This window comes from Schistocerca americana, chromosome 2 (assembly GCF_021461395.2).
Source record: "Schistocerca americana isolate TAMUIC-IGC-003095 chromosome 2, iqSchAmer2.1, whole genome shotgun sequence".
Classification (NCBI taxonomy): Eukaryota; Metazoa; Arthropoda; class Insecta; order Orthoptera; family Acrididae; genus Schistocerca; species Schistocerca americana.
Window position 1 is genome coordinate 159,914,517 of NC_060120.1, and position 15,916 is coordinate 159,930,432.

The window sequence follows — 15,916 nt, forward strand, 5'->3', positions numbered from 1 at the left end:
GCAAGGGATCTTGTACACACCGGGCTTCCTCAAACCCAAGTCATCCTTAACAGAGCCAAGGACCGCTCTAATCTTGGCTAGCGGACGGAAAATACTTTTGATATGATATCTTTTCAGAATCCTTCCTATCCTCGAGGAAATGCTCCCAGCAAAAGGCAGAAAAGCCACCGATTTGCACGTATCTTCTGGTGGTTAAGGCGAAGGTCCAAACTGGAAAGCACGACGAATCTGATTATCTGTATAGCCAATCTGCTTATCACAATCTTAAGATGGTCCAATTCTTGTGTCAAACTTTCTCCATCTGAAATGGCATAAGCTCTTCTCGCCAACGTCCGCAGGACCCCCGTACGCTGAAACGATGGATGACAGCTAGAAGCATGTAGGTAACGGTCCGTGAGCGTGTGCTATCGATAAACACTGTGTCCCAGTGCCCCATCATCCTTTCTGTACACCAGAACATCCAGAAACGGAAGCTTCCCATCACTTTCCACCTCCATGGTAAACTTGATGCTAGGATGCAGGGAATTAAAATGATCTAGGAGGCGGTCAAGAGCTTCTCTCCCATGAGGCCACACCATAAACGTATCATCAACGTACCTCCAAAAACAGGTTCGTTTTAAGAACGCCGTTTTCAGCGCCATGTCCTCAAAATCTTCCATAAAAAGATTGGCGATTATTGGGAACATTGGGTTCCCCATAGCCACTCCGTCAGTCTGTTCAAAATATTTGTCATTGAATAAAAAGTACGTCAACGTCATCACGTGGTGACACAGCCTGGTTGTTTCCTCATCCAGTTTCTCACCAATTAATTGCAAGGATTCTTCCAGAGGAACCCGGGTAAAAAGCGACACGACATCAAAGCTCACAAGCAAATCCCAGGGACTAAGTGTTGTGGACTGGCCGGAGACCAACCCATTAAATTGAGAGGAAGCCGAAAGGCACGCGTTTTAAGCTCACGCAGGCTGGCGTGAGGTCTGGAACAGGACAAGGAATTTAGACTAGCAAAAAACGTACGTAACTGGTGGAATACTTAACTTTAATCCATTAATGTTGAACGTAGCTCTTGTCTGTACATTATTTACAATATCAATAGCAACTGAACATGGCGCCTTGCTAGGTCGTAGCAAATGACGTAGCTGTCTCGGCAAATGAGAGCGTATTTTGTCAGTGAACCATCGCTAGCAAAGTCGGTTGTACACCTGGGGCGAGTGCTAGGAAGTCTCTCTAGACCTGCCGTGTGGCGGCGCTCGGTCTGCAATCACTGATAGTGGCGACACGCGGGTCCGACGTATACTAACGGACCGCGGCCGATTTAAAGGCTACCACCTAGCAAGTGTGGTGTCTGGCGGTGACATTACACTAAGAGACAAGGACTTCAATCTCTGAATAAACACCATAGAACTGGAAATGTGATGTTCGCATTTACCGACGTGAGGGCCAAGAACAGATGCTAAATACTTGGCTAGATTGTAGGTTGTTGTTGTTGTTGTGGTCTTCAGTCCTGAGACTGGTTTGATGCAGCTCTCCATGCTACTCTATCCTGTGCAAGCTTCTTCATCTCCCAGTACCTACTGCAACCTACATCCTTCTGAATCTGCTTGGTGTATTCATCCCTTGGTCTCCCTCTACGATTTTTACCCTCCACGCTGCCCTGCAATACTAAATTGGTGATCCCTTGATGCCTCAGAACATGTCCTACCAACCGATCCCTTCTTCTGGTCAAGTTGTGCCACAAACTTCTCTTCTCCCCAATCCTATTCAATACTTCCTCATTAGTTATGTGATCTACCCATCTAATCTTCAGCATTCTTCTGTAGCACCACTTTTCGAAAGCTTCTATTCTCTTCTTGTCCAGACTATTTATCGTCCATGTTTCACTTCCATACATGGCTACACTCCATACAAATACTTTCAGAAATGACTTCCTGACACTTAAATCTATACTCGATGTTAACAAATTTCGCTTCTTCAGAAACGCTTTCCTTGCCATTGCCAGTCTACATTTTATATCCTCTCTACTTCGACCATCATCAGTTATTTTGCTCCCCAAATAGCAAAACTCCTTTACTACTTTAAGTGTCTCATTTCCTAATCTAATTCCCTCAGCATCACCTGACTTAATTCGGCTACATTCCATTATCCTCGTTTTGCTTTTGTTGATGTTCATCTTATATCCTCCTTTCAAGACACTATCCATTCCGTTCAACTGCTCTTCCATGTCCTTTGCTGTCTCTGACAGAATTACAATGTCATCCGCGAACCTCAAAGTTTTTATTTCTTCTCCGAGGATTTTAATACCTACTCCGAATTTTTCTTTTGTTTCCTTTACTGCTTGCTCAATATACAGATTGAATAACATCGGGGAGAGACTACAACCCTGTCTCACTCCCTTCCCAACCACTGCTTCCCTTTCATGCCCCTCGACTCTAATAACTGCCATCTGGTTTCTGTACAAATTGTTAATAGCCTTTCTGTCCCTGTATTTTACCCCTGCCACCTTCAGAATTTGAAAGAGAGTATTCCAGTCAATATTGTCAAAAGCTTTCTCTAAGTCTACAAATGCTAGAAACGTAGGTTTGCCCTTCCTTAATCTCGCTTCTAAGATAAGTCGTAGGGTCAGTATTGCCTCACGTGTTCCAACATTTCTACAGAATCCAAACTGATCTTCCCCGCGGTCGGCTTATACTAGATTTTCCATTCGTCTGTAAAGAATTCGCGTTAGTATTTTGCAGCTGTGGCTTATTAAACTGATTGTTCGGTAATTTTCACATTTATCAACACCTGCTTTCTTTGGGATTGGAATTATTATATTCTTCTTGAAGTCTGAGGGTATTTCGCCTGTTTCATGCATCTTGCTCACCAGATGGTAGAGTTTTGTCAGGACTGGCTCTCCCAAGGCCGTTAGTAGTTCCAATGGAATGTTGTCTACTCCGGGGGCCTTGTTTCGACTCAGGTCTTTCAGTGCTCTGTCAAACTCTTCAGGCAGTAACGTATCTCCCATTTCATCTTCATCTACATCCTCTTCCATTTCCATAATAATAAAATCGCCCTTGTATAGACCCTCTATACACTCCTGCCACCTTTCTGCTTTCCCTTCTTTGCTTAGAACTGGGTTTCCATCTGAGCGCTTGATGTTCATACAAGTGGTTCTCTTATCTCCAAAGGTCTCTTTAATTTTCCTGTAGGCAGTATCTATCTTACCCCTAGTGAGGTAAGCCTCTACATCCTTACATTTGTCCTCTAGCCATCCCTGCTTAGCCATTTTGCACTTCCTGTCGATCTCATTTTTGATACGTTTGTATTCCTTTTTGCCTGCTTCATTTACTGCATTTTTATATTTTCTCCTTTCATCAATTAAATTCAGTATTTCTTCCGTTACCCAAGGATTTCTACAAGCCCTCGTCTTTTTACCTACTTGATCCTCTGCTGCCTTCACTACTTCATCCCTCAAAGCTACCCATTCTTCCTCTACCGCATTTCTTTCCCCCATTCCTGTCAATTGTTCCCTTATGCTCTCCCTGAAACTCTGTACAACCTCTGGTTTAGTCAGTTTATCCAGTTCCCATCTACTTAAATTCTCACCTTTTTGCAGTTTCTTCAGTTTTAATCTACAGTTCATAACCAATAGATTGTGGTCAGAGTCCACATCTGCCCCTGGAAATGTCTTACAATTTAAATCCTGGTTCCTAAATCTCTGTCTTACCATTATATAATCTACCTGAAACCTGTCACTATCTCCAGGCTTCTTCCATGTATACAGCCTTCTTTTAAGATTCTTGAACCAAGTGTTAGCTATGATTAAGTTATGCTCTGTGCAAAATTCTACCAGGCGGCTTCCTCTTTCATTTCTTAGCCCCAATCCATAATCGCCTACTACGTTTCCTTCTCTCCCATTTCCTACTACCGAATTCCAGTCACCCATGACTATTAAAATTTTCGTCACCCTTCACTATCTGAATAATTTCTTTTATTTCATCATACATTTCTTCAATTTCTTCGTCATCTACAGAGCTAGTTGGCATATAAACTTGTACTACTGTAGTAGGTGTAGGCTTCGTATCTATCTTGGCCACAATAATGCGTTCACTATGCTGTTTGTAGTAGCTTACCCGCATTCCTATTTTCCTATTCATTATTAAACCTACTCCTGCATTACCCCTATTTGATTTTGTGTTTATAACCCTGTAGTCACCTGACCAGAAGTCTTGTTCCTCCTGCCACCGAACTTCACCAATTCCCACTATATCTAACTTCAACCTATCCATTTCCCTTTTTAAATTATCTAACCTACCTGCCCGATTAAGGGATCTGACATTCCACACTCCGATCCGTAGAACGCCAGTTTTCTTTCTCCTGGTAACGACATTCTCTTGAGTAGTCCCCGCCCGGAAATCCGAATGGGGGACTATTTTACCTCCGGAATATTTTACCCAAGAGGACGCCATCATCATTTAAACATACAGTAAAGCTGCATGCCCTCGGGAAAAATTACGGCCGTAGTTTCCCCTTGCTTTCAGCCGTTCGCAGTATCAGCACAGCAAGGCCGTTTTGGTTATTGTTACAAGGCCAGATCAGTCAATCATCCAGACTGTTGCCCTTGCAACTACTGAAAAGGCTGTTGCCCCTCTTCAGGAACCACACGTTTGCCTGGCCTGTCAACAGATACCCCTCCGTTGTGGTTGCACCTACGGTACGGCCATCTGTATCGCTGAGGCACGCAAGGAGCACCCAAATTACTCACGGTCGGACGAAGCGGGACCCCTTTCTTATGAATCTTCGGTAGACCGTATAATCTCGGTGGCACGGCAGCACCAGGACGAAGTTTTTTCAGAAAGTCGTCAGGTAAAGAACTCTTCTTCAGCAGTGAAAGCGTCTTCCGTTTTATCCGTTCAGTTGGGTCGTCCTGCAATGTTCCGTATGCTGAGTCTTCAAGTAAGAGATCCATCTTTCCCAGATAGTCATCACGTGACAGAAGAACCGTTGCGTTCCCTTTGTCCGCTGGTAGAACTATCAGATCTTCGTCTTCTCTAATGGACCGGACGGCTGCCCGTTCGAGAGAGGAGATGTTGCTCCGTGGAGGCGGCGCCCGTTTGATAAACTTCTTAAGAAGAAAGGCAAGTTGCTGAGTGCCCTCACCTTTTTGCTGAGATGCCGCGATGGAAGAGTAATACCTAAGTTTGCTAGCTTTGTGCATTTTATTGATACGAAACATCAAGAAGCGTGCCAGTTTCGCCTTAGTCAATGAACATTATAACACAAAACTATATTTTAACAAAGTTTAAACTTATATTTTGATTTTTAATTTCATACTTAATTGTGGTGCAATACTTCCGCGCTACGCGCAGTCGCTTTAAGGTGACGTGGCGCTACTAGCAGTGAACTGGGGTAAGTCGCGGCACATTGCTCGCCTGTGTATCTCACACACGATACAGCGCTTGCTTTGCTTCACAGTGGCCTTTAGGACGCAGCCCTGCGATCACACGCGACCCGTCTTATGAGGAGACCGGGGCGTGTTAACGAGTATTTCTTTCTGGATTTTTTAATTTTCTTTTGACAGATATATCATGTGTAAAGTTGTTTACTCTTATAATACGTTCTTAAACTACAACTTCGTACATTTGGCTCTAACTCAACAGTACATTTAAGAGAGCAAAATAGCTGTATATGGCCTCAAATAGCGATCGTAAACGTGCCCCGGGTAAGCGGCAAGCCTATGCACCCATGAAAGCACGGTTTACGCATATAATAGAACACAGTAATGAATAAACAAAACACACTGCTAAAATTTTCAAAAGAAGTTTTACTGGCAGTAAACAAATTTACAGGTTTACTTCCACTCATTAAGACGGTAAAACACAAGAGTTTTACTGGCATTGAGCTAATAATTCGGTGAACTTTCACCTGTTAGCATAATATAGCCTAATAGTAGTTTTAATGTTGATTAAAGATTTCCTCATTATCACTGTGTGAGTTGCAATTCAAGCAGATAAAAAATAGCGTGTTTTCTCTGGCAGAGTCGTCGTGAGCCCACCTTTTACACCTAAGGCGCTGGACCCAATTTTGATTTCTTTTTGAAAGGTTGTATCGTTTCAAGCAGTAAATCCAAAGGTAGTTTTCACGTGAAAATGCACTTCTCATCTCTCTTACTATGTGATGGGCATCCACGGTTGTCTTGCAAGTATCTGTGCTTCTTGAAATTTGATAGCCTGTCGTAATGGTGGTTCGCTAGTACCGATCCGTTGTGCTGTCCCAATCGAACTCTACCGGTTGTGGCATTACTTTCGGACGTTGGCTTTACATGGACGGAGATAACCTCTGGTGTCTGACAGTTACTATGTTTTCGTCGGCGGAAAACTGCCAGAATATTTTATTCAAGACTTTCAGTTTTGAAAAGTCAAAATATTGTCTTATTGTATGTAGCAGGGCTTGCTTTAATTGTAAAGAAAAAAGACAAGATTTGCTACAATGCAGAGTCAATGTGGGGAATGCATTTGTTAAGAAGTAGCAGTTAAGGATTGGATATTTCTTGAAACCAAAGAATATTTTCCTTTCTGGATTCTATTGGACTGGTTTTTCTAAGTTTTGGTGTAAAAATAACTTTGATCAATTACATATACATCAAATGATCAAATTACAGTTGTACGTTCTGTTTTGCTCCAGCTATAGACACCATTGGGTTTAATGTCCAGTGCCGTCACAGAACACAGCGCTATGCAAGGGCTAACAAGCCACTTTCTCCAATGCCGGCAGCAAGTCACCCACACTGTGTCTCGTATGCAGAGTCGCAAAAAACAAAATTGGTTGCACGGGAAATCTTTATGTCCCACACTGGACAATCTCTGCGAGAACAGCCACGTCACTATTTGTGGCAACACTTTCGCCCCGTTAATGCCTTCTTCTTCTTCTCCTTCCTCTTCTTGCGGATTATCTACGGCCGGTGCCGCTTCTTCACCCTCAGTCGCCATCGTCTTCTGTCTTGCCTTTCCTCAACGTTCGTATTCCGTGCTTCCATTGCCTTTTCCACATCATTTTGCCAATTGCGTCGTGAGCGACATTTTTTCATCCACCGGGATCGTATCCATCTTATTATCCTATTTGGTATACTGTCTTCATTCCTCCTACTCACATGGCCAAACCTCATCAGCTGTTTTTGTTGGATGTCGTCACAAATATTCCTTTATATTTTCATCCTTTGTTGGATTACGTCACATCAGCTGATTTCGTTTTTATGTTGTCACAGATATTCCTTTACATATTCATACTTTGTCGGATTACGTCATTTCTTATCCTATTCATCCTAGTACAGGATGAGCTTCGTCTTAAATAATCCGTCTCAGTGACAAGCAGTTTATTTCTTTTGCTAACGTCCTAGGCTACTGCTCCGCACAAAACTACTCTCTGGACTATAGTCTTACATATTCTCTTCTTCATTGTTCTTCTTATCTTTTTGTTCCACAGAACAGAGTTCGTTACCCCTGTTACAGCTCGTCATTTATTAATCGTACTATTGGTTTCATAATCACGTGTGTCCTATTTAAAATAGGTATTCCAAATAACGTTGGAAACTAGACGGCTGAAATGTGTTTCAGTTGATAATCCTGACCATTTCTATCCTATATACTGGTGACGAAAAAAGATAATTTTATGTTGACATAAGGAAAAGAAAGGACAGGATCAGCCCAAACAAAGAGGTAACTTATCTGTACAAAGACGTTGGAGTATTCACGAGAGGTACTGCTATGCGTCTGGTGGAACAGTGACGGTATGGTGTACCACGATTTGCTTCTCCGACGTGTAACCACCACTGCTGATGCTAACTGCCAACAACTAAAAGGTATTGGCGGATATGGTGCAAGAACAGTGACCAGGAAGAATGCATGGAGTGATGCTACCCCACGATAATGCAAGCCCGTATTCTGCTAGATTGACAAGAAACACTAACCTCATTCATCTGATCTTGTACCCTCAGATTTTCACCTATCCCACTCCCAATCGAACAACCTTCAACGTTGCCTGAAAACCATGTGATTTCTAGAGTCGCAGACTGTTGTAAATAATGAAGGAGAATATATGATTGATGACTAAAGTGTCTGTTACGTGTATTTATTGGAAAACATCGTTCCTGTGAAACGCAAATAGCTCTTTATTCACGTGAAGTGCTGAGTGCTATTGACAAGGGATTTCAGATCAATTCCGTATTTCTGGATTGTCAGAAGGCTTTTGACACTGTACCACACAAGCGGCTCGTAGTGAAATTGCGTGCTTATGGAATATCATCTCAGTTATGTGACTGGATTCGTGATTTCGTGTCAGAGAGGTCGCAGTTCGTTGCAATTGACGGAAAGTCATCGAGTAAAACAGAAGTGATTTCTGGCGTTTCCCAAGGTAGTGTTATAGGCCCCTTGCTGTTCCTTATATATATAAACGATTTGGGAGACAATCTGAGCAGCCGTCTTCGGTTGTTTGCAGATGACGCTGTCGTTTATCGAGTAATAAAGTCATCAGAAGATAAACTGCAGAACGATTTAGAAGAAATATCGGAATGGTACGAAAAGTGGCAGGTGACCTTAAATGACGAAAAGTGTGAGGTCATCCACATCAGTGCTAAAAGGAAAGCCTTATACTTCGGTTACACGATAAATCAGTCTATTCTAAAGGCCGTAAATTCAACTAAATACCTAGGTATTACAATTACGATCAATTTAAATGGGAAGAAAAACACAGAAAATGTTGTGGGGATGGGTAACAAAAGACTGCGTTTTAGTGGCAGGACACTTAGAAAATGTAACAGACCTGCCTACACTACGCTTGTCCGTCCTCTTTTAGAATACTGCTGCGCGATGTGGGATCCTTGCCAGGTAGGAGTGACGGAGTACATCGAAAAAGTTCAAAGGAAGGCAGCACGTTTTGTATTATGGCGAAATGTGGCAGAGAGTGTCACAGAAATGATACAGGATTTGTGTTGGAAATCATTAAAAGAAAGGCGGTTTTCGTTGCGACGGAATCTTCTCAGGAAATTCCGATCACCAACTTGCTCCTCCGAATGCGAAAATATTTTGTTGACACCGACCTACATAGGGAGGAACGATCACCACGATAAAATAAGGGAAGTCAGAGCTCGTACGGAAAGATATACGGGTTTATTCTTCCCACGCACTATACGAGATTGGAATAATAGAGAATTGTGAAGGTGGTTCGATGAACCCTCTGCCAGGCACTTAAATGTGATTTGCAGTGTATCCATGTAGATGTAGATGTAGATGTATTAAAATTATGGAAAATCGTTACGATTTTATACATCAACCTAACAGATTCACTCAACCCATAAGCTGGAGTTAAAAATCCTGTCTCTGCCGCTCGTACATTTCGTACAACCCACACGCTGAATCTTGCTGCTGCGAGTGGCGGACAAGCTGCAGAGTGATCGGTGTTACGAACGACCCGCAGCAGAGTTAGAAAGTTATTACGAGCCGAGAATGATTGGACAAGTTTCGCAGGGTCCGCGTCCGCGTACGGGGGATTAATGCGTGAAAATCAGAACGCAGCCTGCGCGGCCGCTGCGGGCGGCCAGTCGCACTGCGCGTCAGGAAATCCGGGCCGGGCCGGCGCGGGGCAGCCCCGGCGTGACGTATCACCTGGCAGCGGCGCGTCACGGCGCGCCCAGGCGCGGCCCAATCGTAAATCGCTCAGGCGCGGGGCGCGGCGGCGCCGCCGACGGCCCGCCCGCGGCATCTGCCGGTGACGTCATGTTTCGTGTGGGTGGGAGGCGGCGCGCGTGTCGCCGACACATGACTGACGCCGGCGCGCCTGACGCGCCGCCCTGCGACGGCGGCGGCAGTTACTGCCGGTCTGCGGCCACCGCAGCGCAGCGCCGCGCGGAGCGGCGGAGGAACCTCGCCGGTGACAGCGCGCGACCGCCGACTGCCGCTAGCGTCACTGATTAATGGGCGTGGTCGGCGGTCACTAGTGGAAGGGGGCTAGTCCAGCCTTGTACCTCGTCCCACAACAACCAGCATCCTCAATCTTATATGACGCCGCCGGTAAAGACAGAGTTTACAACGACACCGCTTTTAACGACGTATTGGCGAAAACAACGAAGTCTGAGACAGGTTACTCACTATTACATAAAATAGAGCAATTTTTATCTGAGAGATATGTATAGACACGCTTCTGCAACAAAATCGCAGAACTTTTGACTCCCGTTTGAAATGGCTGACACGAGACAATTTTTGGACAAAGTTGCTCAACATTTCGTAGTGTGGACGTGTTGTTAGACATGGCCGCCAGTTATTCTCTCCGCGACATGGAGAAAGTGTCGTCGGATTTTTATAATTTTTGTTTTTCTTATTGCCAGACATCACTTATCAAGAAACGGCCAACGGAGGAAGTGTTGTACGTAGCTGAGCATTTTCACACAGCATCATATTTTGTGGGATGAATATGAAAATCATAACAAGGAAAAGTTGACCATCGAAGAGCTGGCCAAAAACAAAACAAAAAAGAAAAATGTTTTACCAGTGAGTGCTGTTGAAAAAACATGCTATCTTGTACTTCAGATTAGTATGTAAATTACAGCCGAAACAATGGCCCTCCACAAACCGTTTGCATTTTACAAGCGTCTCTTTCAAAAATGGTTCAAATGGCTCTGAGCACTATGGGACTTAACTGCTGTGGTCATCAGTCCCCTAGAACTTAGAACTACCTAAACCTAACTAACCTAAGGATATTACACACATCCATGCCCGAGGCAGGATTCGAACCTGCGACCGTAGCGGTCGCGCGGTTCCAGACTGAAGCGCCTAGAACTGCTCGGCCACACCGGCCGGCACGTCTCTTTCGATTTCTTTCAGTATTCATTATCATTACTGCACAAGCCGCGATCCCAGCAAGGTCACCCATATTTAACAAAATCAAGAAACAAGGCATTCAGGTGTGTACATGAAACGAAGTACTTAAACTGTCTATATACACAGTCTAGCAACATGTCTATAGACAGTCCCTCTACAATGTCTATACACAATCGCTCGATTTTATGTATAAGTGTGTACTTATCCGTAATGGTTTCGTCTAAAACCTATATAAAAGCTACGTTTAAAAAATCGCTTAGCACGACATCTCTTACTGCGAATTATCGCATGGAATGACATATTTTGTATTACATTTTCGGAGAAATATATCAGCTGTTATGTCCAGTGTTCATTTTTATTTGTTAGGGGATTACTAACAACAATGTAACTTTTTTTTCAACCTCCAGTATTCTGGAGATGGGTATTAAAACGAATGCATTGTCAAACACAAAATGTATACGAACATTTCAAATGCAAAAAGCAAACAGAGATAACTGATTACCTTAAGTAGGACAGCATGCTACAGCATGCGTTACTGTATTGAATTTTAAATTTAAAGCAACTGGTTACAAAACTAAACGACTCTACCATTGACGTGACTGTAGAAAGTTAGAAAACCGAATTCCAATATGTGTTCTTTCTTTAGAGTACAGACGTGGAATAATAGTGTGTTCGTTTTCGATGCTTCGTGGTTGTCTATGTCAGATCTTTTTAGTGTTTTATGTGCAATACATCACGTCTGAGATGCTGAATTTAAATGATGAAAAGAGAGAATTTAAAAATGCCGCAAAAGAAGCAGGCGAAAGGGAATACAAACGTTTAAAACATGAGGCTGACAGGAAGCGCAAAATGGCTAAGCAGGAATGGTTAGGCGACAAATTTAAGGATATAGAAGCATATCTCACTAAGAGAAATATAGATACTGCTTACAGGAATATTAAAGAGGCCTTTGGGAAAAAAAGAGGCAGCTGTATGATTATCAACAGCTCGGATAGGAAACCAGTCATAAGCAAATAACGGAAAGCTGGAAGTTGGAAGGATTACATAGAGGGACTATACAATGGAGATGAAGTTGAGGGCAATATTGTAGAAAGTGACGCGGACGTAGACAAAGATGAAATGCACGATTTGATACTCCGAGAAGAATTTGACAGAGCTTCGGAAGACCTACTGATAGCCTTGCGAGAGCTGTCCATAGCAAAACTCTTCTGTCTGGTGCGCAAGATGCCTGAGACAGGTGAAATAACCCCAGACTTAAAGAAGAATGTAGTAATTCCTATTCCAAAGAAAGCAGTTGCTAAGAGGTGAGTGAATTAGCGAACTGTCAGTTTAATGAACCGTGGTTGCAGGATACCAGCACGAATACTTTATAGAAGAATGAAAAAACTATGGGAAGCAGACCTCGGGGAAGATCAGTTTGGATTCCGGAGAAATGTAGGAACACACGAGGCAATACTGACCCTACGACTTTTCATGGAAGATATGTTAAGGAAAAACAAACCTATGTTTATAGCACTTGTAGACTGAGAGAAAGCTTTTGGAAATGTTGACTGGAATACTCTCTTTGAAATCTTGAAGGTAGCAAGGGTAAAATACAGGGAGCGAAAGGGTATTTCCAACTTGTACAGAAAACAGACGGCAGTTACGAGAGTCGAGGGGCGTGGAAGGGAAGCAGTGGTTGAGAAGGGAGTGCGACAGGGCTGCAGCCAATCCGAGATGTTATTCAGTCTGAACATTGAACACGCAGTAAAAGAAACTAAAGAAAAATTTCGGTTAGGAATTACAGTTCAGGGTGAAGAAATAAAAACTTTAAGGTTAGCCGACGACACTGTTAAGAGACAGCTACAGACTTGGTAGAGCAGTTGAACGGAATGGACATTGTCTTGAAAGGAAAATATAAGATGAACATGCAATAGAGCAAAACAAGAATAATGGCATGTAGTCGAAGTAATCAGGGTATACTAAGGGAATCAGATTAGGAAACGAGACAATGTAGTAGATGAGTTTTGTAGACAGCAAAATAACTAATGTTGGCCGAAGTGGAGAGGATATAAAATGTAGACTGGGCACTGACAAGAAAAGCATTTCTGAAACAGAGAAATTTGTTAACATCGAATATAGATTTAAGTGTTGGGAAGTCTTTTCTGCAGTTATTTGTACGGAGTGTTACCATATATTGAAGTGAAACAAGGACAGTAAAAAGTTCAAACAAAAGAGAATGGAAGCTGTCGATACGCGGTGCTACAAAGGATTGTCGAAGATTAAATGGGTCGACCACGTAGGTAATGAGGAGGTACTGAATAGAATTGGGGAGGCACGAAATTTGTGGCACAACTTGACCAAAATAACGGATCATTTGATAGGGCATACTCTGAAACATCAAGGAATCACCATTTTAGTAGTGGAGGGAAGTATGGGGGATACTACGAGATGAATACAGGAAGCAGATTCAGAAGGATGTAGGTTGCAGTAGTTATTGGGAGATGAAGAGGCCCGCACAGGATAGAGTAGCATGGAGAGCTACATAAAACCAGTCTTCAGACTGAAGACCACCGCAAAAACAATGATGTTACATCTGTACAACATTTTAAAGAAAAACGTAGGTGGAAGTGTAGGCTTTCGTGTAACTGATGAAGAGAATACTGCTTTTCATTTTGTTAATGTTGATTAGTTTTTGTAATACAGTAACTGGAACGAAGCTACGTCATTCATGACTATTGTTCTATAAGACGCGTACAGTAAGTTTTAAACATGCTCAACATTTTATCTTATTCATTATCCACGATCGTTTCCAATATTACCGAAAAAATTTCATTGTTGCTACTTCTCTATTCACACATTAAAGGTTCTTATGTTTTGGTAACATTTTATTTCTGTACGTACTGCATAAACAAAGGAAAAGGTCCTCTTCAGTCCCTCTCTACAAATACCTTTTTGTAACTACTGTAGGTGTACCATGTTTCTGTTGCATTTTCAAGTGTTAATTCCGAGGGACCCTAAAATAAACACACATGAAACTTTTATCAAAAAACGAAGTGAAAACTCTGTTTGTCCGACTATCGACTATAACGATCATAAACGGTCAGACCCTTCGACGTCGTTATAACCATTTTCTACGGCGTTTTGCTCATTCTATGTCTGTACCCCCCTGTCAACGTATACAGTAAAAAGTGAAGAGGGGCATCGTTTTGTCGCGGCTGTTATCACAAAACAGTACGTTATCAAACCGTTTTCAGTAACAAAATCATGCCCAACTGGCGTTCCTTCATACATACTAAGACGCTTTTCAAGAATTTATAGCCATTTCCATTTGCTACGGGAGTTTAGACATCTATTATACTTAATATCTTTGTGTATGTGTGTTGGTCTGCTTTTCTTGCCCAGCTTATCAGTTCTTTCGAGTCGTAATTTCATCATTTGATGATTTCGCACCGCACTCGGTAAAAACGGAACCCTTATAGGATCAAATATTTACTATCAAAAAATCACAAATTATTTATTCCCGTGACCCGATTCGACCACAACTGTGGTCATCTTCAGACCTACAAGTATTATACAAAGCTTTGATTACAGGTCTAAATACATTAAAGGAAATACATAAAGCTACAAAGCTATAAAACAATGAGTTACCAGCGAGTAACAACCTCCTTCTGGCGGTACAACACTAATGGAGAAACCAGTGCACGTCTTACTATATATACTGTAGGCTCCACCCACTTCTGACAGAATGAAGTCATTTCTAACCAACGGCTTAAAGGTCGAATAACAACGTATATTTTTTTACTTAAAAGAACGTTGACAAGAACGGAAAATAAACACACATAAAACTTAGCTTGTGCAACAACTATTTTCAGTTAAGAAGACTTAAAAATATTTAAACATCTAGGATAAATGAACAGCGTTTTGACACTACATGGGTTGCCCTCTCAAGGTCTGTTAGTGAACAATTTGGAGCCACTGGTTGCCATGGTGAAGTTAGACGCCGTTCAAAAGATGTGGCAGCAGGCTTCTTTCCACTGAAGTTGTTGTAGAGTCGATAGGCAAACCAGTGGTTGCCATGGTGCGGATGGGCGCCTTCCCAAAGATGTGGTAGCAGGTTTCTTTCTAACGAAGTTGTTGTGAAAGTGAAATGGCAAACATTATCACGTCAGAAGATGTACTATTAAGCAGCAACAAGTCTTTATTGAAACGACAGACGCTCTATCAGGGCGCTTTTCAATGAGGCGGCTGCAAAAATCGTTAACTGACATGTATAGTACCTGCTACACAGACACGATTTACTAGTGTAATAAGAGACTTCCATTTACATAGACTACCCGGTACATTATAATTAATTCTTACACATCAATACTAAAAAAAAGAATCGAGAGGGCACAGTAATTGTGCATATTTATGAAATATTGTCTATGAAGCTCCTTATGTACATTCAAATTTTTTTTCAATTTTTTTACATGTGACTATTTTTAAAAGGCATTGATATGTCTTATGTTGCGTGCCAGTCTTATAAACAAATAAAAATAGTGAAAATGGAAGGAATTTTAAATTATAATACTACAAACTGTAGTGTCAGAAATAAAAGGATGTGCATTAGCAATATTCAGTCTTAAAGCATATAAGCAAACATTCCAAAAACCAATAGTCAGTCATAAAATAATATTTGACAAAAGAAAATTACAAAGTAAAAATAAAATATTTCATAAAGGCATCAATAATTTAAAAAAAAACGAGGGACTGAGTGAACATTCTAAAGCAGATCGTCAAAAAGCTCTATGAAATGTTTGTCTAAGGCCTCAATAATCTAAAAAAAAACGAGGGACTGAGTGAACATTCTAAAGCAGATCGTCAAAAAGCTCAATGAAATATTTGTCTTTAAATTCAAGATGCTCATTTAAAACAGATAACGGTTTGCTTTTATAAAGTGTATAGATTTCAATTTTTCTAAAGTCCCTTTGGCACAGTATGTAATATTTCAAATTGTTAAAGATGCAACCCTCAGAATGTTTGTATTCATCAAGATGTGGAACAAATATTGATTTGGTTCGTCCAGTACCAGTAGTATGTTCCTTACA

The 15,916-nt window shown here is 41.9% G+C and overlaps 1 protein-coding gene across 1 annotated transcript in view; it reads left to right on the plus strand.

Moving 5' to 3' along the window:
- The first annotated feature begins 9,788 nt into the window (after positions 1–9,788).
- The window catches only part of LOC124593848, a 542,124-nt gene continuing 535,996 nt past the window's right edge, over positions 9,789–15,916 (plus strand). Inside the window, exon 1 of the mRNA XM_047132196.1 lies at positions 9,789–9,900. Coding sequence (XP_046988152.1) covers positions 9,789–9,900 — 112 coding nt within the window. The remainder of the gene's footprint in view (positions 9,901–15,916) is intronic.